The sequence below is a fragment of the Pimephales promelas genome, chromosome 25 (assembly GCF_988280905.1).
Source record: "Pimephales promelas chromosome 25, fPimPro1.hap1.1, whole genome shotgun sequence".
Classification (NCBI taxonomy): Eukaryota; Metazoa; Chordata; class Actinopteri; order Cypriniformes; family Leuciscidae; genus Pimephales; species Pimephales promelas.
The window spans coordinates 19,984,379-20,006,779 of record NC_142793.1 but is presented as its reverse complement, the minus strand read 5'-3'; the positions used below and the strand labels follow the sequence as shown (position 1 = coordinate 20,006,779).

General features: G+C 37.6%; 1 protein-coding gene across 14 annotated transcripts in view; it reads left to right on the top strand.

Moving 5' to 3' along the window:
- cadps2 (calcium dependent secretion activator 2) overlaps window positions 1-21,589 on the top strand; it is a 103,484-nt gene extending 81,895 nt beyond the window's left edge. For 2 of the 14 annotated variants that reach the window (XM_039657944.2, XM_039657943.2), the window contains exons 18-30: window positions 1,081-1,237; window positions 3,904-4,045; window positions 5,878-5,997; window positions 7,513-7,542; window positions 9,517-9,672; window positions 9,751-9,898; window positions 11,215-11,229; window positions 12,913-12,987; window positions 13,211-13,294; window positions 13,412-13,459; window positions 17,899-18,006; window positions 20,533-20,637; window positions 20,772-21,589. In XM_039657944.2, coding sequence (XP_039513878.2) covers window positions 1,081-1,237; window positions 3,904-4,045; window positions 5,878-5,997; window positions 7,513-7,542; window positions 9,517-9,672; window positions 9,751-9,898; window positions 11,215-11,229; window positions 12,913-12,987; window positions 13,211-13,294; window positions 13,412-13,459; window positions 17,899-18,006; window positions 20,533-20,637; window positions 20,772-20,942 — 1,359 coding nt within the window. In that variant the 3' untranslated portion in view covers window positions 20,943-21,589. The remainder of the gene's footprint in view (window positions 1-1,080; window positions 1,238-3,903; window positions 4,046-5,877; window positions 5,998-7,512; window positions 7,543-9,516; window positions 9,673-9,750; window positions 9,899-11,214; window positions 11,230-12,912; window positions 12,988-13,210; window positions 13,295-13,411; window positions 13,460-17,898; window positions 18,007-20,532; window positions 20,638-20,771) is intronic. The other 12 variants (XM_039657962.2, XM_039657963.2, XM_089127397.1 and 9 more) reach the window with 11 other exon arrangements.
- Window positions 21,590-22,401: the final 812 nt, after the last annotated feature.

The following is a 22,401-nucleotide window of genomic DNA, read 5'->3' as shown; positions in this document are numbered from 1 at the left end:
GTACACCCAAAGCGCTTTACAATCATATCAGGGAATCTCTCCTCAAGCACCACCAGTGTGCAGCATCCACTTGGTTACATGCTGGTTACATATATGGGTGATTCTTTTCCAATTAGGTGAACTTTTATGTCCATTGGGATGATTTTAAAGGAGCTGTATGCAAGACATGTATTTCAATTAATCAAATTTTCCCTGTTATGTCACTAGACATTAAGAAATCATGTTCTTTTCATATACTTACATCACTGACAATGGTAGTACACCGCTCTACAGTAATTTGAAAGTGATGCAGTACCAGTTTTGGCCAATCTTGCATACGGCTCCTTTAAGAATACATTTGTTTAAAAAAAAAAATCTTGTTTTAATAAGCTTTATTACTTATTCTATGTAGATAATATATAAAGAATGCATATTAATTCTGTTTAATAATTGTTCCTGATTTTAAAGTGTTAAAAGTTTACAACTTGCCAAAGTTTCCCAATTTTTATTTCTCTTTTATACAATTATAAAAAGTATTAAAATCAGGGAAATTTCTACTTTGCATTTTTAATATGAAAAATGAGAGCTTAAAATCACTGTGAAATCAAAATGGGCAATTCTTATATATTGTATGTAATATTTCACGATTATGTCATTACCATCATCACACATACATTTTGATAGTTGTTCAAGTCCATGATCAGATCTTTGTTCCAGGGTTATTATTGTTGGATTAAAAGTAAAGCCATAAAAATAAAATAAATGTTAACTAAAATGAAATATTATTTAAAAATGTTCAATTATATATAGTTTTTTAACAAGTTGCTCTGGCAACATTTCTCATTTTTGTGTATTTAACTTGAAGTGCTAAAATTAAATCAACTCAAATTATTAAATTAAATAAATATTTTCTAAACTGCTAAAAAAAAATGACAAAACGCAACAAATTAAGCGAAATCTAATTCAAAATAGTATTTTTAAAAAATGATCAATTATCCTAAAATAACTAGTACCAGGACATGATAAATGTTTACATTGAAAAAAGTCAGAAGTGTCCCTAATTGAAGAATATAGTTGTTTATGCATGTGTGTATTTTGCAGGCCTTCTCCTGGTGGCCAGAGGCGATGGGTGAGCACGCCGAGACCTTCCTGTCGCTCTACACGGTGGACATGGACTCAGCACTGGGCGTCCAGCCACAGGACTCCTGGGACAGTTTCCCCCTCTTTCAGCTGCTCAACAACTTCCTCCGAACTGACCGTGTGTAGTTTCTTTATCTTTATCTTAAAATTCAACATTAGAATAAGAAATAATGTGTTGTTTCAACTTTATTTTAAAAAAGTATGTGCTCTTGATTGACTTAAAATATTAAGTTTAGTTAACTTAAAAGTTGTTGAGATAACTTAAAGGAGTAGTTCACTTTTGCTGATAATTTACTCACCCCCATGTCATCCAAGATGTCCATCAGTCGAAAAGAAATTAAGGTTTTTGATGAAAATATTCCAGGATTTTTCTCCATATAAAGGACTTCACTGGGTACTTCACAGGGTACCAAACAGTCTTTTGGACCTTGAACCATTTGGTTCCCATTGAAGTCCATTATATGGAGAAAATCCTGGAATGTTTTCATCAAAAACCTTCATTTCTTTTCAACTGAAGAAAGAAAGACATGGACATCTTGGATGACATGGGGGTGAGTAAATTATCAGCAAAAGTTTTTTTTAAAAGTGAACTACTCCTTTAAATATCCAACGAAACTAAAGTTGTAACTAATTGCAGCAGAGTTGTTTCAAAGCAGCTTTACAGTGATAAATAGGAAAATAATGATCAATGATGCAAACAAAATTCAATTTTGCTATAAAGCAGCTCTAAAAAAAGACAATAGTGTAATTATTCAGCTAGATTTAGTTCAATAACTGTGTAAAGTTATCAGTAATGAAATGAGTTCAGCTACAAGCACTAAGTTTTGTTTTTCTTTCTCCTTGCTCTTGCATTGTTTCTCCCCTCTTCCGCTTGTCCAATGTTCTGATAGCATGTTCTCACTGCTAAGTGTGCTAATTAACACCAGTGTTGCTTTGGAGAACAATACTTGTTAGGAGAACAGGTTAACATGCTGCCCTGTTATAGTCAACACACTCATTAGATATACAGTGTGATCTGTTAATGGCTCTGGAGGGTCAATTATTCAGGTCAAACATCTGAATCCTGCCAAAGGATTTTATCTATTATTGATGGAACAACAACTACAGCCGGTTAAATATTGTTTTGCGTGTCAAACAGAAGTTTATTTGGAATATATATGGTTGGTTATCTAGGGAGAATGACAATGGAAATGGCAGCCGGTAATAACACAGACAGTTGGCAGAAAGATATAGGGAACTCCCACGCTCTTTCATATACAGTATGAACTTTCTTGAAGAAGATCACTTTGCTTTTCCTCTGCCCTGTTCTCATTACATTAATCTCATGGAAATTAATTCTAATGAGGGAAGCCTGATGGAAACATGTTGGAATGTTTGGGGAAACTATTTTAAATTTGGTAGTTTTAATGGAAGAATTCACCCCAAAAGTATTGATGTTGTTTCAGACTTTTTATTGTGAAACTCCAAAGTTTGGCGGAATATTCACACTGCCCTTTTTCCATTTTTTTCAATATGAAGATCGGAAGTGCTAGCACTCAAACATGACAAAAAAAAAGTCCAAATTTTTGTCAAAAAAAAAAAAGTTGACCTTGAATTACCTTGAACTTTTCTCACCAGAGTCGTCTACTTAAGTAGTCACTGAATACATCACATGTTATTTCAGATGCCCCTAAGTAGCAGATAACACTTTGTAGGATATTACGAATTTTGGACAGGGATTCGTTTTAGTTGCGACTTGAGTGCTTTTATAGTTTTTAGTGTGTGCACATAACAAAACATTTTGGTGACATTGACACTAAATGCTCAAATGACTTCCATCATTATTAAATGGTTGGGAATGAGCTCACACACCCATGAGAGTAAAAATGCTAGTGTTAATGATGAGGAACAGAGAGATGGGAATTACACTTAATGATGCCTGAGGAGACATGTCTCTCTCTCTCTCTCTCTCTCTCTCGCTCTCTCTCTCGCTCTCTCAGACCTCCATTTCCTTCAAAGTGGTTTAATTACATTGAGTGCATTTATATGTACGGGAGATTGGGGTAAGCTGTGCCACTTTTTTCATACACAGTATGTTGTCTGCTAGGTGACTAATTGTATTTGAGGGTGTCTGCAATCAGTAAAAGTAAAAAAACAATTAAACATAATTTTTTTTTATTCATATATATTTTGTTATGGACTGTTTTCACAGACTGTTATGATTTTCTACAATTATTGACATTGTAAATCTAGTTTTTATTAACTAAAATTATACTTGCACAGTGGACTAAAAGAGTCCGTTGTACAAACCTTTTCCAAAGTTTATTTTTGTTTAGCATTTTCAAAAACCAGCTAAGAAAAGGTTTAGCCTGTTGCGTCTCTGTCTTTCATTATCACTCACGCCGTCCTCGTGCCGCTCTCACGTCCCTCGTCCTGCTCGCCACAGCCAACTTACTAGAAATTTTGTGTGAAATTAATTTCAAACTCTGGTGGCAGCTAACGTTAGCCTTGTTGACGAAATAATGATTTTTCTGATGTGCGTGCAGTTCTGGATTAGTGGGTGTGGCTTGCGGAGCTGTGCAGTGTGTTGCATTGTGGGAGTTGTTGTCTTACATACAAATGCGTCTTTTCTCGGTCAAGAGGGCACCAAATTCAAAAATTATTTTACATTTGGACTACATATATGATCCACTTTCAATAAAGATTAATGTTGAAATGGGTGAAATGCTCCTTTTAAGAGGTCTAGCAATATTTTGCCTTGTAATAGTGGTTGCACATCAGCCATTGTTCCTTCATGTTCTCCAGCTCACCTGTACAATGGAACGTTCCACAAGCACCTCCAGGACCTGTACATCCCTCTAGTGGTCCGCTACATTGACCTGATGGAGTCGTCTATAGCTCAGTCCATTCACCGCGGCTTTGAACAGGAGACGTGGCAGTCTGTGAAGTAAGACCCCGTTTAACCTCACACTTACATGATTTTGCTCTATGTGTTGGGTTTTTTTTTTCATCGATTGATTGGAGAATACAGTGCCGTGTTTGTTTAAACATGTCAGGTTATTAATAGCAAAGCATTTAACTTGTTCGTGTTTCAGATAATGAAAAGATGATTGGAGAGAGGGAAAAGATTGGCGTCCTCCTTTCCCATTAATGCTTTGTATTTTTCTGATTTACTTCAGTTTCCTGTTTATTGCTGATGTGAATGAAAACAAGGCTGTAGATGTGATCTCAACTCTGTATGTTGAGTCATGATCATTCAGTTGACAAAACAATTTCTAGTGGATTCAGAACTTCAGAAAACACTGGTTGTGAAAATTAGACCTCATATGACCTTAAATCTCATGTACTGGTGAGAATGACTTCACTGTTTTTATGTGTGGAATCACAATATCCTCAATGATTTAAATGTTAAAAATAGTAATAATCATTTAAAATAATCATTTCCTCTGACCTAATTAAAATGCTATAGGTTGTTTTGTTTTTGTTCGTTTTTTTAGCCGAGACTCCTCCTTTATGTGTACGGATGTGACGCAAAGACATGCTCGAATCTCCCGTGGAAATCTACCAGTACCACTGAAATTAAAAACAGTATTACAATCTTACCACTTTGAATCAAGCTACAGCAAGCAGAGAGTTTTGAACACTGGCTGGTTATGTTTTTTTTTTTTTTTTTTTTTTTTTTTTTTTCAAAAATGTATTTTGGATCATTTTTAACCCCAAAAAAATCTACGGACTGCAGTTTTAGATTCCTCCAACCTAATAAATAATAATCAAATAATAATACATATTCTTTAGGTAGTTCATCTGACCCAATTTTCTTATGAAAACACTATAGGGTTTATTATTATTATTATTATTTATACATAATAATATATAGTAATAAAAATATTGTTTATTATTAAAATATTATTTAAAAAATTGGGGCTGTGAAACAATTAATCGTGATTAATCACATTCCAAAATAAAAGTTTGTGTTTACATAATACATGTATTGTTATTTTGTATATATAAATAAACACACACGTATATTTGCTTATATTGTGTGTGTATATATATATATATATATATATATATATATATATATATATAATTTGTACTGTACATAAATATTTTATATATAAATAACACATTTTTCTTAAATATATACATGTATATGTGTGTGTATTTAAATATACAAAATAATTATACACAGTTCACACATATATTATGTAAACACAAACTTTTATTTTGGATGTGATTAATCGCGAAAAAAAAAATATATTTTTATAATAGTTATATAATTATTATTTATCATATATATATATATATATATATATATATATATATATATATATATATATATATATATATATATATATGAGCTTCAATAATAATATATAACTAACTTTTACAACAAAGTAGTAGTTATGAACCTTTCAGAAATGTGACTAACATTTTTACTCTTAAGGGGTAAAAATGTACCAAAATTAAAACAAAGATATATCTAATGTACAGTAAATATAACTATTAGACTCCAAACTGAACAGGACTATTAATACAGTACGGCATTGAACAGATTGTATGTCCGTGTCTCACAACCGCATTTTCACAAATGAAATATGCCGTCTTCTCCAACTAAGGCGAATCTCTTCCCGAGTCTGTCAATAAGAGCTTCCTTTCTTTCTGATGCCACAGAATGATCAGTCAACTGCTGTTTATTCTGCTCTTCATCTGATGAACTGTCTTATTGTTCGCCTCCTCTCAGTGCTTTCTGCTCTTTTACTCTCTGATCTCTGGCAGGACCATCACCAACAATCTGCCAAGCGTTCCACTGCCCAGGGTTCCCAACCTGCCTCTTAACCTCCCCCAGATGCCCAGCTTCTCAGCCCCTTCCTGGATGGGGCCGCTGTGTGACAGCACGTGTGTATGGGCCAGCTGGGCGCCATCGCTGCTTACTGTTCTTGACATATGCTTATTATAGCTGCAAAGAGGTCACATGACTAGTTCGACCCAGTCTACAGCCCTTAAAAACACTCAAATATATTTATTGTGGCATAAATGCAGCCTAGTGGATGCTTCCAATTGTTGGTTTTAGTTATTGATAAAACAAGCTTCTTACACTTTAGCTTAATGAATTTAGGATTTTTAAAGGGATACTCCACTTTTTTTGGAAATAGGCTAATTTTTACAAATCCCCTAGAGTTAAACAGTTGAGTTTTACCGTTTTCGAATGCATGCAGCCGATTTTCTGATATTTAGAAGAATATCAGTAACCAGACAGTTTCTGGTCTCATTGACTTCCATAGTAGGAAAAAAATATATTATGGAAGTCAATGAGACCAGAAACTGCCTAGTTACTGATATTCTTCTAAAAATCAGAAAATCGGCTGAATGCATTCGAAAACGGTAAAACTCGACTGTTTAACTCTGGGGGATTTGTCAAATTAGCCTATTTCCAAAAAAAAGTGGAGTATCCCTTTAAGTACCCATAAAGTGCATCCTTAATTGCATGACTTTGTGAGTGTTAGTTTATGTAGATTTCCTTTGTTTCGTGTCTGCCAACTTGAGTTGGGAATCAAGAAGTTGTTTCATAAAGGTTCCATAATTCTCCCAAAAATTCATCTTGTCACGAATATCTGCGTTCTCTGGCACCGTTGTACAGGAACTGCTGAATGTACAACACCACAACAAACAAAAGCGTTTTGAGAGCTATTTCGCACACAAAAAAATAGCGCAACTTGGATAATATGTGATTGTTCTTTTTAATTAGTTGGCAAAAATCTTGTTTAGTCTAAACGAATCAGTCTGCTGACTCACTTTACATCTCGACTTATTGAATCACTTGCAGCTGAGACTGTACCACTACCTTTTTTATTGTATTAAGTCCTTTACAATGTTACTTTAATAGAAAAATAATTTGTTGTGAAATTTCTTATGGGTCAGTTCTTTTTAATGAATCTGTTTGGTTAAACAGTGATTTTTTTTTTGATCCATCTACTTATTGAATCACTTTCAGTTGTTGACTGGTAGTCACTTTCAGTTGTTGACTGATAGTCACAGAATTACTATTTTCTATTGTATTAAGTCCTTAAAAATGGTAATTGAATGAAAAACAACTCATTTGTTCTGACAAATAGCACTGATTTTGTTTAGTTATATAGTTAAGGCCAATGATATGAGGTTAGGCTTCTTCAAAAGTACAAAAGAATCAACTGTAATCTGAATCAGAACCAAGTGATTAAATTGCTTCCGATTCCCATTCCTGTCTCCATCAGTGTGATGATCCCGTTGGGGATGTGATTGCTTGAAAACGTTCTGTGTGATGGTGTTCATTTCAGTGTTTTTGTGCCTACTGTCATTTTTATGTGGTGATGTGTGGCTTTTTTGGTGCGATTCATCGGTTAGATTTAACACATTTATGCCTTTGATTTACAGCGGACAAGGAATTAATTTGCCAGATATTTTGTGAGTACCATGAGATGGCTATCAAGTTCTTGTGTTTGGTGTGTGTTGTGCCTATATCCTGTTTTTTTTAGTCTGAAAGACAACAAATTCACAGAAACCTGTTTAAAAGATAACATGGAGTCTCCATAACATTCATTTTTCTTCCTAAAGTGAAGCGCCCAGGTATCATCGGTTCAATCTGCGGAGCCCGAGAACGTTTAATCCCGCTGTGAGCATGTGATGATAAACGGCAGCACTATTTCCTCTCTGCCGTCGGGGGTTATCTGAGTAACACTATAGTATAAAGTGACCTCATACACCAAAATCCAGGTTTATCCCAGAACAATTGGCTTCACTCAAAACACGATGTAAACAGTGTAGCTCGACAAAAGAACTTCTGACAGTTACGAGAGGCTAAATAACGTCGGAAAGTTAAATCGCATCCGTCTTAATTAGCCTGAAGAGTGTGAACTGCAAAAGCACACCAGCTTTCAGGCCTGAAACAGTGTCTGTAGTGGGTGTAAGTCAGAGGGGACTCTGTGGTTAGCTGGTTGTTAGATTCGACGAGAACTTTGTGTTCTCCCTCAGGGAGTCTCTTCAACAGACGAGAAACCGGTCCATTTGTTCATCCTGTGACGGAGGCGGAGGCGCGCACCCCCGGGGGGGCCTTACAGACCGTACCGCCGCTAATTAACCGAGTGGGAGCTTGCGCTCGCCCCTTTTAATTGCACAGCGGACTTTGCCAAACGGTTTTATTTTCCCGGACCGCCACTTGTGAAGGTAACAGTCTTTTAACAGCAAGTGGACCGAGTGGCCTTTTTTCGTCGCGCCGCGTCACGCACTCGAGCCCAGACTGAGTTGTTGTGTCGACTGCGGTTGACACGGTGATGTCGCTCCATCTGTCTCGCTTGGCGGAGATCTCTTGAGCCCCTTCGAGCCCAACGGAGTCGACACACGACAACATCAGTGGAAACTGCTCTCGATCCCGACTCCCCTTCAGCTCGTGGAACAGCCACCCTTAACTGAGAGTCCGCTGACTTACTGAGTCTCTCTCGCACGATTAGTCGTTTGACTGTGCTTTTTTTTTTGTAATTTGGGGACGACTTAACTATTCATTGATAATGTAGGGTGTGTTCACATTTGAGTTCTCAGTCTCTGAACCCATTCGTTAATTTACCAGTCATTTGGAAATGAGAAATAGGACTCATCTTAGAGGTTACGATTGAGGCCCAAACATGAAGAGAGTTAAGTTTTTATTTCGCATTTACACTGTCTTTGGCCATTAAATTGGACTGTGACTACCCATATTAGATATTGTATATAATATTATATTAATTATAATATAATTATTATTTTTATTAATAATTAAAATAGTATTAATCATTTAATTTATTTTAATTTATAATGTGTCAAATTATATATTATCGTTATTGTATGAGAATTGTATGATGTTAAAATGAAATGAATGTTAACATATTATAATATAGAATATTTGCTGTTGATATATTAATTATAATATTAACATTAAATGTGATTATAAATGTTTTTATAAAAATACAAAATCTATTTTATGAATTATTTAATTGTATCACTTTTAATAGTTTTATTTTTTATATTTTTATATAACTTTCTAATAAATCTAAAGATCAGACCCCTGAAAAAAAAGCAAATGTGAAAACACCTTAAGATTTATGTTCCAGACCATCATGTAATATTTTTTGTAACACTTTGTTAAATAATGCGGTAAATCGTTGCCACAAAACTGTGAAATTATAATATAGTTAAATGGGCATCAAGTTCTGATCTGTTTCGCATGAATCTGTTAACAAACTCATTTTATTATTATAAAGTGTGTTTTGTGTGCTTTGACCTTGGCATTCATGCTTTCTCCAGTTAATATTTGTAATGTATTTGCAGTGAAAAAATGATGTATATTCGAAATACAGACAAAAGATCAAGCGTGTGCTGACATGTCACGGTTTCTGTCTCCCTCAGTAACGGCTCGGCCACATCAGAAGATCTATTCTGGAAGCTGGATGCTCTTCAGATGTTCGTGATGGACCTGCACTGGCCAGAGCTGGAGTTCGCCAAACATCTGGAGCAGAGGCTCAAACTGATGGCTAGTGATATGATGGAGGCCTGTGTCAAAAGGTCAGCTGTTTAAGAACTAATAAATGGCTGTGCTTTCACAGCCAGGAGCTTCATGTAACTGATTTCTCTGATATCTAGGACCAAAGCTGCCTTTGACTCGAAAATGCAGAAGTCTAGCAAGTCCACCGATTTCCGCGTTCCCTTGTCTGTGTGCACAATGTTCAATGTTCTCATGGACGCCAAGAAGCAGTGCTCCAAGCTCTGTGTTCTCGACCAAGGTCAAGAGGTATGTCACCAACTTCAGCAGACACGTCTATGTTTATCTTACTGTAGATCTTTTGTGAACACCAGAAGTCTCGCAAAAAGCATTTGGTCTTTGTTCAACTGACAGCACGGAGGTAAAAACAAGATTAAGAACATTACGTTACACTAATCAGCCATTTGAATAGCTATCAAGATCAAACTCAAACTTGATTTTGAGTTGAATTAGCACAGGTGTTGTTGGTTGGTTGGTTTGAAGTGTTTTGTCCTTCTTTCTGTGGGCGATATTATCCTCCTTTTCTTCTGCCTAGAGATAAGTCTCAACCACAAGGTCCTAATGCTCTGGAGGCCTTGAACAAAATCACATCCAAACTTCCACAGACCCTTCGGTACAGAGGACTGCCATTTTGAATTCAAACAAGCCAATCCATTATACTGGCTTCTCAGTTGCATGGATATTACTATGATACTTTCGATAGCTATTTAATTTAGTTTCTTAAAAAAACAACAACTTTATCCTAACTTGATGTGCAGAAACTACTATAAGTAAGCTATTCAGATACTACCTAAAGTGAATTGACTCCAGTAAACATGTACCTCTATCAAAACATTGTTCTGACTGGAGAGCGAAAGATGTTCAGATTGTCTTTGAAAGCTCTCATTTGGATAATTATGATCCAGAGTAGAGTTTGGATTCCCTTAGGATGTGCTCACTCACTCTAGAGACGAATCCGAATTGGATTTTAAATCCAAATTGAATGTTACAGTTCACTTTAAGGAAAGGAGTGGTAAAAATGAGTGTACTCCGAGACAATTATAAATGCTATTTCAATTTTTTTTTATTTGACGTTACATGCACCACGTAGAAAACTAATCAAAATCTGATTTGATTCACACTTAGACAGATTGATTTTAATCTGATTTCAAACTTCATCTTCAATTTGTGAACGTGGTGTGTATTGTGTTTGTTGTGTGTGCTGTTCAGGCTAAAACTAATGGCAAATTTGCTATAAATGTATGTTTTTGTGCCTTTGTGGTTTACATTTAAGTTGAATAATAGGTTTAGGCTTCCAAAATTAGTGATTCAGACATTAAAGTGTCAGTTTTTTTCTTCACTTTAATAAATAAATGTAAATCTCATTTCAAGTTGTTGTGTTTGTTTATTACCTAGTTGAATTTCACCTAATTAATGATCAAGACCATACTTAAGATGAGTTTTATTTATCTGATGGCTGTCTGTTAACCTGCTCTAGTTTTCATTCAAGGATGTTTTATCTTTTTGCTCATTGTCTTTTTTTGACTCATCCCCGCATGTCCTGCACGTTATTGCATGAACCCAAGGTTGACCAACAGTGGGTAAGTATACACTCTACCCTTCTGTTGTGCTTGCGAGTAGAGATAAAATAGACTTTGTGCAGTTAGCATTTAATGAAAAAAAAAAAAACAGAAATTCTGTGATAATTTACTCACCTTCATGACATTCCAAACCTGAATGACTTTCTTTCTTTTCTAGAGCACAAAAAAAAAGATATTTTTGAAGAACGTTGGAAATCAAATAACATTGACTTTGGACAAAAAACAACAACATCAACAAAAACAGACATTTTCAAAATATCACAAATTAGTGGAATCACTAACACACCAGTGTTGTTTTCATTTAACCAAATCAGTTGCTCCTTCAAATAATTTAGATTTTTTTGTTAAAAAAGCACGTTTAGATGTACAATATCTTCTGAAGTAGAAGTCAACTATTTATTTACGTAGGCTAGTCGAGATCCTGCTCTCTCTCTTCTGAATTGTCATCGTAGTCGATGCTACTCTTTTCCAGTCCTAACAAAATAAAAAATAAATAAAACAGGTGCTAACTTTACAGGGGAAAAAAAAGTGTTTTCTCCTCCATTGACACCTAAAGTATGCGGCCTTGTGCGGCGAGATAGTCGAGAAACGGCCACTTTTATTTCCACTTACTACTTAGTATTGGGTTAAAAGGTATTTCTCAACTCTCAACTGATTTTCCTTCACACAGAATTGAATTTAATGGCCAACAGTGTCGGCGTGTTTGTGAAAGACGTTATTCAGAAACAAAGAAAAGATGATTTTACCCGAGTTTGTCTGCCGCTTTATTTCAAAATACAAGGTTATGCTTTATAAGCCGTCATCTCGCTGAAGTGACTCTGAAGTGGATGGCTACCAGATAAATGTTTTCAAAAGAAATTATTGTTCTTTTGGTTTTTCGCACACACGGCGAAGACCTCCCTATTTAATCGGCGATAATGCGAAAAAAGAGCCCTCGCCGTTTAGCCGTATAAAAAGCAAACATGGAAGTGTTAATTGAGGTAAAAAGTCCTCGAGATTCTCCTATAATGCCATTTATGAAAAAAGCTGCCATTTTGCGTGCAGGAAAAAAAAGGGGGTGAAAAGAAAATTAGAGCTGCTGACAGTGACCTCTTAGCACCCTCAATTTGTCACCGATCTGCACGCATTGTTGATTGAAATTTTTAATTTGGGTGTCCTTTAGATTCGCCGTGAATGGCCATTGTTGGCGGAGATGAACTCCTGCTTGCCTTGCATGCAGCAAAGGCATCTATTCAGGAACCAAATGGATGCGCTCTCTCTCTCTCTCTCTTTCTCTCTCACACCCTCTGAGCCCTCGCTTTCTCCTTCCTCCTCTCTTTTTTTTCCCGCAAAATAGGTGCATAAGACTTATCAGACATGAAATGGCGGATTAATTGAATGTAGTGTGAGCCTTTGGTCGCCGCAGCTGGACGGGTTCTTTAGAAAAACACAAGGCTGCTCTAATTGTGGCCCACACAAAAAGTATCCTTCAAATTCCTTTGCCCTAAACGAGAGCAGGAATGCCATTCATTGGCATAATGGTCCTAATAGCTGCTTAACTCAGCCCTATTGCACGGGGAGGATTTTTTCCTCTTTCCCGAAATGTCTTTGTGAGCGTGTTGTTCTTTTAGGATGCCTTGCGATCTGTTCGGCGTCGTGTTTGTTGATGTTTCTCCTCCTTGTTCCCCATCTCCTGTCCTACAGCAGCAGTACCACTCGAAAATCGATGTCCTGATCGATGAGGCCTTCAAGGAAATGATCTCCTCCTTGGTCTCAAAGGTACACCCATCAGGCTTTGTCCACATTTCGTAACACTGGGATTTGGCTTTTGCCTATTCTTTTCAGCTGTGACTCAACACATACTGTAGCTCTCCAATGAATGCGTGTTTCAGGAAACGTTATATGGTGTTTTCTGCTACGTTCAGTGAATGTTACTTTGTCCTAAATTGTTAATTGTTGCTCGTGCTAAAGGTGTCACGCAAACATTAACTTGCTTTCGCAGTTTGCAGCTGTTTTGGATGGGGTGTTGTCCAAAATCTCACGATATGACGAGGGAACATTCTTCTCCTCCATTCTGTCTTTCACGGTGAGCGTTGTCACGTTTATCACACCCCCTTTCCGGGATCTCATTTCACACCTGACACCAAATAAGCCAAAGATATCAAGCAGGTACTTTTTTTTTATTATTATTATTATTTTTAAGGTAAAAGCAGCAGCCAAATATGTGGACGTCCCAGTAAGTGTACAAATGGTAACTGTGCGCATGATGCCGGCATGCCCTGTGTGGATATTTTTGTGCATGCTGCTCTGCATTTGTGTATGTGTGTTTTATTATTTACTTAGGGAAACAGATTCTCTATTCAGCTTTGCCAAGCATTTCCATCTTGCTTTGTTTTTAATATTTAAAAAAGGCTTAATGCGTATTATTTCATCATTACTTAACACAATTACATATTTTTTTTTTATCATTTGCGACTCATGGCCAACTGAAAGCGGGATTGGAGCGTCTTTCAGAGCTGGCTGAGCAAGACTAATTAGCAACCCCATTGGCTTAAAATCAGTCTCACGATCTGCCACAGTGTTGACAATGGGCCGTCACAAGCTGAGAAAGATGCTAATGAATCACCAGGAACCAAGACTGTTCAGAGCACAGACCGTGAGCAAGCAGAAAGAAACTAACACGGGTTGAGGGAAAGACTGAGTAATCACATGACCTCCTGAACCGGGACGACAGTATTAGTGAAGGGCTTTCTGAATAAAAACATGAACAAACTTCTCATTCTGAATTTTCAGCATTGTTACTCCAGTAATGATCCTTCAGAAATCATTCTAGTATGCAGTGGCCCTAAAAAGTACGTAAAAAACTGTTTAAATGTCATTTAATTTGATGATAAAAATATATATTTTTTGCCTCTTTTAGGAAGATCTAGACTTAAAATATCCATACATTTTCCTTCACTTTTTCTGTTCTGATTTTAGACAGGTAGTGTCATTTACAGGTAAATGAGATTTAAGTGTTGTAAAATGTTCAGTAGTGTTGACAGCACGACAATTTTATTGACAGATGAAAACATTATCAAATTAACCAAAATATGTCATATGCAAACACAAAAGGGCTAGGAATGTTTGGATTTCATTTACAGATTTTCTGCTGAGTTCTGTGAATGCATGTATGAATGAAGTCAGATCCCCTCAAGTTCACAGGTGTCCCATAAGACCACAGGTATTTATTCATATAGCACATTAATTATCAACATGAGCCTCTAAATGTGACCAAAAAGTTTCCAATAATTTTTTTACTTCATTTTGATTAGTTTACCTAGTTTTGTCATTTGTCATTTGTCAATATATATATATTTTTTTGTATTTTACTTCAGAAGTGTGCTTGTGATAATTATACAATTATTTGATATTTTATCCAAAGCATTTATAGATATGTATTCATAGAAATTTTAGTGTATAAACACGTTTTTCCAGTTGGTCACCATTGTTTTTACTAAATTATTTTTTTAAATTTTACTTCAAAAGAGTGGTTATACTATATTTCTTTTTTTTAAAAACTACATTTGATTTGATATTTAATCTTTAGCAAAATTTATGTTAATCTATGTTTTTTATCATTTGCAACTTAAAAAAAAACGTTTTTAATGTTTTTGTTTAAATTATGCTTATGAATATATAGTCTTAAAATCTTTGTGTTATCAAACTTTTTTTTTTTTTTACAAAAAGTGGTTATAAAGGTTTAATGCATTGTAAATGCATTCTATCTTTTTGTAAATGCATTCTATCTTTTCATAAATAATTGTAACCAAAGGTAAAATGCATTATAATATTTGAAAATACCTTGTTGCATCTAAAATTGGTTGTTTGTCGTGTATTTTTTTGCAATTATGCTAACTTTGTTTCATACTTGAAGTACTTGATGATGACATTCATAAATGTTTTTAGGCGTGACTTGAGTGTCCAAATAACAATTCGGGGCCAATGTGCAAAGCAAACTGATGAGATTAAGAACAGAAAGTCATTCAAACCTCATCTCTCCATCTGAGCTCTTGGGTCTGGCTCCCCGAGGTGTGCGACGGGCGAACACCCCATCTCCCCCTCAAATTATAACGTAACCTCCACCTTGCGCTTTTGTGCAGAAGGAGCGCTGCTCCATGTAAAGCCCTTTTCACAGCTCCCGCTGAAGCTGGAGAGGGGGGGAAGAACCTGGCTGTGGTCTGGCCTTTGGCACTGAACATTTCTGGGCTCTTGTCACGAAAGGTTAAGCTCCTCTGCTCCTTTGTGAAGGCTGCCATTCAAGCGCCGGGGCTTTCTGGCGAGACGCCCTCCCTATAGCGCTCTGTTAACACACTCGTTCGCACATTCACACCCACGCTACGAATCTGCGTTCGCATTAGCGTTACCACAACAGGGTATTTACTCAAAACTTGCACAAACGCACTTCACACGCTCTCTATCGTGCACACACACTCACCCACACCTGCACCTGGACAGTGAATGAAGCAGTGGCAGGAAGCCAGGCTAGCAGTTGTGTGTAATTACTGCGCATTTCGTCTCCCCTTCCCTTTCTCTCCTGTTTCCCCATCCACGCCATTTATCCGCTAAGCTTAACCAGTCATTAACCTGGCCTTAATCGCACCATCCCACACCTCTCCATTTATTCTTTCACACATGGCCCACACCCAATCGTCGTGGCATTGTCTGGCCTGACGGATCGGACCTGTCCCTCCGTCCTCCGGTTGGATTTCGTGTGAGAAGATCGTGTTTGTGTACTTACCGGCCCATCACGGGCTTTGTTATCCTGTCAGAAAGATGGAAGGAAGAGCATTGGGTTAAAAATACCCCGTTTTTGCTTCCACCCAAGTGCCTTTTGTGGAGCCCCAGGTGACTACCATGATACGTCAGCGATTATACGGTTGGTTCTACACAGGAAGTGGCGGTTTTCTTCCCTCCACTACAATATAAATGTCCTCTCACTCAACATGATATGAAGCCCTCTTGAGATCCCAGTCGTTTTTGATCAACTGTTGTTTGGCCAATTCATATCTCTGATGCGGTCAGGAGGTTATACTGTCCTGTGTGTGTTGCTGTCTGGTGTTGGGGAGTACCTAACTACAATAAATGTCAATAGTGTGACTTTCAAAATAAGGCAGCTTTTCCGAAGTTATACGTGCAACTCCACAGGACTTTTTTCAGGATTCTTTGGAAAAACTATTTTTCAAATACTGTAGGTACTAACTATTTCATCATTGGACTCTCATTCGGTCATATAACCAACACACAAACTCACAGGAAGCGAGGCCTGACCAGACCAGAACAGGAGGTTGATGTTCAGGTGTCTCTTTGCGCTCTAATGAAAAGGGGGCTTTCCAGCGTTCAAGCCCTCAAGCTACATCAGCCATCATGGGAGGGAAATGTGTCACAGCAATTATAGCACTATTAGGACATTTTTGTCCTGTTATAACAGCCTTAGTGTGAAAAGAAAAAATGTTCTTCAGGTTAAAGGATTGCTTTTAACGGGACAAGTGTCGTAGATGCTTTTTCCCACTTTTTTTAATACGTTTGCAAGTGAGTTTTTTTTTGTTTTTGGCTTGACTTTAAATATCCTTCAGCAGGCAAAGATGGTGGTGGGTGTCAATGTATTGGTATTGTTTTTGATCTTGGTGTTTGATTTGCTCATCCTGTCATACAAAGAAAATAATGGCTGAAGTAAAGGTGTACTAAGTCGGGGGGTTTTCTCGCTGCATGACTGTCTTAGACATCTTCATACTAACACAACTGCTGTGAATGCAGCGTCATATAAAAAACAAAGAATTTACTTATCAATGCCATAGTAGAAAAAAACAGCTTGTATTTATTGTTAATAAAGGTAATCATCCTCTGATTAATATTTGTAATAAATCTCCTTTCTTAGAGCGTCTTCACAAGAAAAGAATAAACAGTAATGGCCAATTCACACCAATAAGGATAACTATAAGAATCTAACCATCTGTTTATTGATTCAGAAGTGCGCCCAGTTTTGTCATCTGTCGCTTTAAATGCTTGAGCTCTTTAAAATCGGGTGGATTCTGATTGGCTGTTGATGTTTTTAGTTTTCGTCAACTGGAAAACAACGCTCTGAATGTGATTCCAATAATATTGTTCCTGTGTCATTATCATTATAGTTGTGGTGTGGTCTATTCTCATAGAATTATAATGATTTTTAAAACTTCATAGTTAATAACTTAATTGCTAGTTATAGTTATCGTTCTTTGTGTGAACAGGCCTTAAATCATAAAACTTAGAGTAAAAAAGGTGCTGACACAAATAAGCAAAATACACATACAAAAACAGGGTGCAATAAGAAATAAGGTATTTGTCAAAGGTAAAAGAATAACCTGGTCATGTGATCTCAAAAAGGCCGCCACCATGAGGGGGAGCTGACCTTATGTGGGATAACACAGCTTTTTCTTGGCCACTGTTCTAGGTGATGTTTTAAACATTTGTCAAAAATATTATAGATTTCTTTGTGTAAAACATTTCACTTAGTGCACCTTTATGAAAGTAAAAGTTTGAATGACTCAAAACCAATCATCAGCATGTTTTCAGGTCAAATTCGCTTTGCAATGCATCAACAAAAATCAAATAAATAGCCAGAATGAATTGATCTGATGAGCATATTGACTTTGAATGTGTCACTCTCAATAGAAACCAGGTATGGATCTAGCAGACACCTACATCACCTTCGTACGGCAGAACCAGGACATTCTGCGAGACCGTGTGAATGACGAGATGTACACCGAGAAAATCTTTGACGTAAGTTTCATGCCAAACCCGCTCCATTATGCTCAGTTATGCTAAATTCAGCTGTAAACAGAGTCATATGTAAATTGTGTGAGCTTATTTTGTCCACTCTAAAAAAGGCTGGGTTGCTTTGGGTCAAATATGGACAAACCCAAATGTTGGGTAAAAAAAAATATTTAAACATTTAACCCAATGGCTGGGTTTGTCCATTTGATGGGTTAAAAACAACCCAACATTTTTTAGAGTGGATCGTAAGATCTGAAAATTAAAACATACATTTAACCTCCCCTCCAAGAAATCAGGACAGAAGTGGTTGACAAAGTGAACAAAAGAGACGGATTAAAACATAAGGTGTAAACTGGAATGCCTTCCTCGTCTACCTGTGATCCAATTGACCAAAACGCATCCTAATACCAGGTGTAAACAAAGTCTTAGACGCACTAGCTGCAGAAATGTTTCCTAATAAGTTTAAAGAGCAACGCAAAAATTACTTCAAGGTCGTTGTTTTTCAGGTGTGCCGTTACAAGTGAATGAACGTTCCAACATCTATTCCTTTTTAAAATCCGTCCCAGTTGGTTTCCAGCCGCGTTCCTGCCACATCTCCTCAGCTCTGGGGTATTGTAAAGCCGAGGCAGAGGGAGGTGAGAAGGGGTGGGGAAAGTTTTTGTTGCAAGAGGCAATGAGGCCTCACCAAGAGCACTCATCAGCCCATTGTGACCACTTCCAGTGCCTGAGCACTCACCCAGGGCTCCTGTTGACCCGTTTACTCTCAAACAACATCGAGAGAGAGAGAGAGAGAGATGGAAGGCGCAAACGCGTACCTCTCGCTCCTTAATTTTGTTTAGACAACACTGCTCATCCTAAGAAGCGGCAGATCTATAGACGGACACAAACACTCTCGAGAACGTACACACAGCACTCCCGAAAACGTTCTATTCCGAGTCAGATTGGAGAGATGCGGTGTTTAATGTCTTCTCTCGATTTATTAGACCTTTGTCGAGGCCGCCGATGGAGACAGGCGGGTGGGATGGAGGTACCATGAACACCAGCAGCCTCTAATGTGTGTCATACGCGCACAGTCATGCACCAGGAGTGAGCCAAGAGAAGGGTCGCCGTGTGTCACCACAGAAACTTCCTCATCAGGCAGCCTGTGTGTGTGTGTGTGTGTGTGGTGCATCTCCAAACATCAATCCGTCAGTCCGTTACAAAGCATTTAATCTAATTCGAATCTCTTGACGGCTAAAAGTTCAGCCGCGAATATGTTTCAGTGCTTCTTTCTCGAAGACGAGCCGTCGTACATCAGGCCACTGATTGTTGTGTTGCGGAGATGCCGGAGGAAATAGGAAAATCAGTCGCCGCATGCCCTTGCAGTCTGCGATCTGTTTGTCCGGGGCGTTAAATCGCTGTGATTAGCCGAGCGGTGAAGTTTGCACGGCCCTCAGCCTGGCCACAGGTGTGAAGGCCACCCTCCTCTGCCTCCCTAATGAACCAGACAAGTGGACACTTAAGCATGTGATTACTGGCACACGGAATCGTCTGATATGAAGAAATGCGTCGCCATTCGTTCACCTCCGACAATTAGGGCACAGTCAATTGTTTCCCAACCAGCGTAAGTGCTTCAATTAAGTGGCTTGTCGTCTTTCCATTTTGCCCATTTTCTGTTAACGGCAGGAGTGGACTTTGCTGGTTACGTTGGCGCTGTTTGGATTAATGTACGCTCCCGTCACAAATTTGACCGCGTTAAAGCCAAGCCTGACGGTAAATTACATGGGAAGCTCAACCAAAACAGGCCTTATGATGCGTTTCACAAACAAACAGATGATGATTTGGTCTTGCATGTGCATGTATTCAAACGAATGCGTGTGATGAGCTCCTAAACAAGCGAATCTCTTCGACGTGCACATTTCGTCGATCCGAGCTAATGATTTTCGAAATGAAATCAGTGGGCAGAATGATTTCCTCACACAAAACCGGTTCACCGCCGAAACGCCGTTGATTAAAGAACCGGCTCCTTTCATAGAGAAGTCTGGCCTTCTGAACCGCTAATTGTATAAGGTGTCCTCACCTTAAGTAAAATGTGTATTTAAAAGGTGTTTTGAGTGCAAGGTGGCCCTTCACACACTGATTCAAGTGTTAGCCCTGTAATTAGTTGGTTTGGTATCTTTAGGTTTGTTATTAAGTGCGAACGTGACCTCACGATACTTGGGGCACTAGAAGATACTTGCAGGAAGTTCAGTAATGAGCGATGAAGTAATCTCTTAACGATTATTAAATACTTTATTAGACTGAATAGGTAATTGGTGGTTTCTTGCACGTCCTTTGCTAAAAAGATTTGAGAACTGCAAAATTTGTCCGTAGATGTGAAATTTTCAAGGCTCAATCACACATAAAGGAACTTTTGACATCAACCAAAAGCAGCTTTTTTTCTTTTACGCCCCACATAGGTCACGGCTTTTTATTTGCTTAAAGGGCCGAGGGTTTTTTCCATTGCATTTACGTCCCCTTCAAGGTTTATCTCTGTCTTTCTTACACGAACAGCAATGGTACAACTCTTTCATGAAGGCGATGTGCGTGTGGCTGACGGACAGACTGGACCAGCAGCTGCATGTTTACCAACTCAAAACTCTCATCAAGATTGTCAAGGTAAAAAAAAAAGAATGTAGTAACACGAGTGCCGTTTCAGGCGAATCCTAATAGACGAGAAGTCAAAAAAGTGAAATAAACGTGTCCTTAAACTATTGAACCGCTCTCCTTGCTCTTTATTTTTTGTGGTTCAGAAGTCGTACCGTGACTTCAGGCTGCAGGGCGTACTGGACGGCACTTTGAACAACAAGAGCTACGAGACTGTTTACAACCGGCTCACTATCGAGGAAGCCACGGCGGCCGTGTCGGCCGCGGACGGCCTGCAGGGCATCACCATGAGGGACAGCGATGAAGAGGAGGGTTAACGTCCCACCTATGTGGATGGCCACGTTCTCAATACGAAGAGGTCGGATTCCAGCTCTCCTGATTGGAGCTCACGCTTCATGCTCCCTAGCCAGTGCTACACTGCCCTCTTGTCTAAGCCGATGTCACCATGCTTGTGTAAAAACTCTCGTTGGCCACTTACAGACAGCTAAAGTGTCTCTGTCGTTTCGTATTTGATGTGCAGTGATGCAGCGGCTCGTCGCACGGCAAGCTCGAATAGCACAAAGATCCTGCTGACGATTAGTATAGAGACCGCGTACCCAAGTGAAAGCTAGAAATGCAGAGCGTAAGGGAAGTAGTGTCTGCTTATGTGCTTTTTTTCTTTTTGCATCAGCTTGGGATCCTCAGGCCAAAGCTCCAAATACGGTGGATGAAACGCTAGTTGTGCACTGTTTTTTTTTTCCAATGAAGTCTCTGTTCAACTCAATCGCTATGAGTTCACATTCAGATTTTTCTGTAGATGTAACTGTGTCGAGTGTGTCATGTATAGTGTGCTGTCAATGTCCAATGTTTCAGATGAAAGAAAATGTCACTGGATTTTAACAAGAGCTGTATATTTCTATTGTCTGTGTGCACCTGAGATTGCCCAGGTGTTTTGAGTGTTACAATTAAAGTGTTTTTAATGTCACTTTTCTGGTCTTTTTTTTTATGATTATGATATTTCTGGTCTTTTAGTAGCCAATAAATAATGGTTAAATACAACTTAAGGGATACATAAAAAATAACATTATATTTATATGACATTTTAAATGAGAAAAATTAGTATGCTTTTTATATTTCCATTTTATACACATTTAAATGTGTATCATATTCTAGATTAGATTGCAATTCTTAACATTTTAGGAAAAGTGGAAACTAAATACAGTTGTAGATTTTTTACAAGCCACAGAATAAGCAACATTTTTAAAATATTTATTATGACTAAAATTTCTTCTCCTGGAGTATTCAACATTTTTTGGCCGCTAATAAAAATGTCTCGATATCAAACCCACTCAGTGTGCAGTTTTCTGCATGTTCTTTTCATTATCCCTTTAAATGGCCTTCATCTTTATTGTGCATCGTATTAAACAAACACATCTAAAAGAAATGGAATTCAATTCATAGAAACACATTGCTGGAATTCCCTACCATACAATAGCACAATGCCCATTATTTCTAAGCGTTTTACTCTAAATAAGATTAATAATTAATAACATACAAACGTAACAAAATAAAACGTTAAATAAACTTGTAAAAATGTTAAAGGTGTAAAAGGAGACCTGTATATGTAACTCTTCATCATTTTCTGTTTAAGGATAATTGCTAAATTAGCGTTTAAAAATGGCGACGTCTAAAATCATGTTTAAATACGTTTGATAACGTTGGTTTAATGTGATAATTTCGATTCAGCCATCTAGTCTGGCAGAGACCTTGAAGAAATACTTTTTTAAGGGTAAAAAA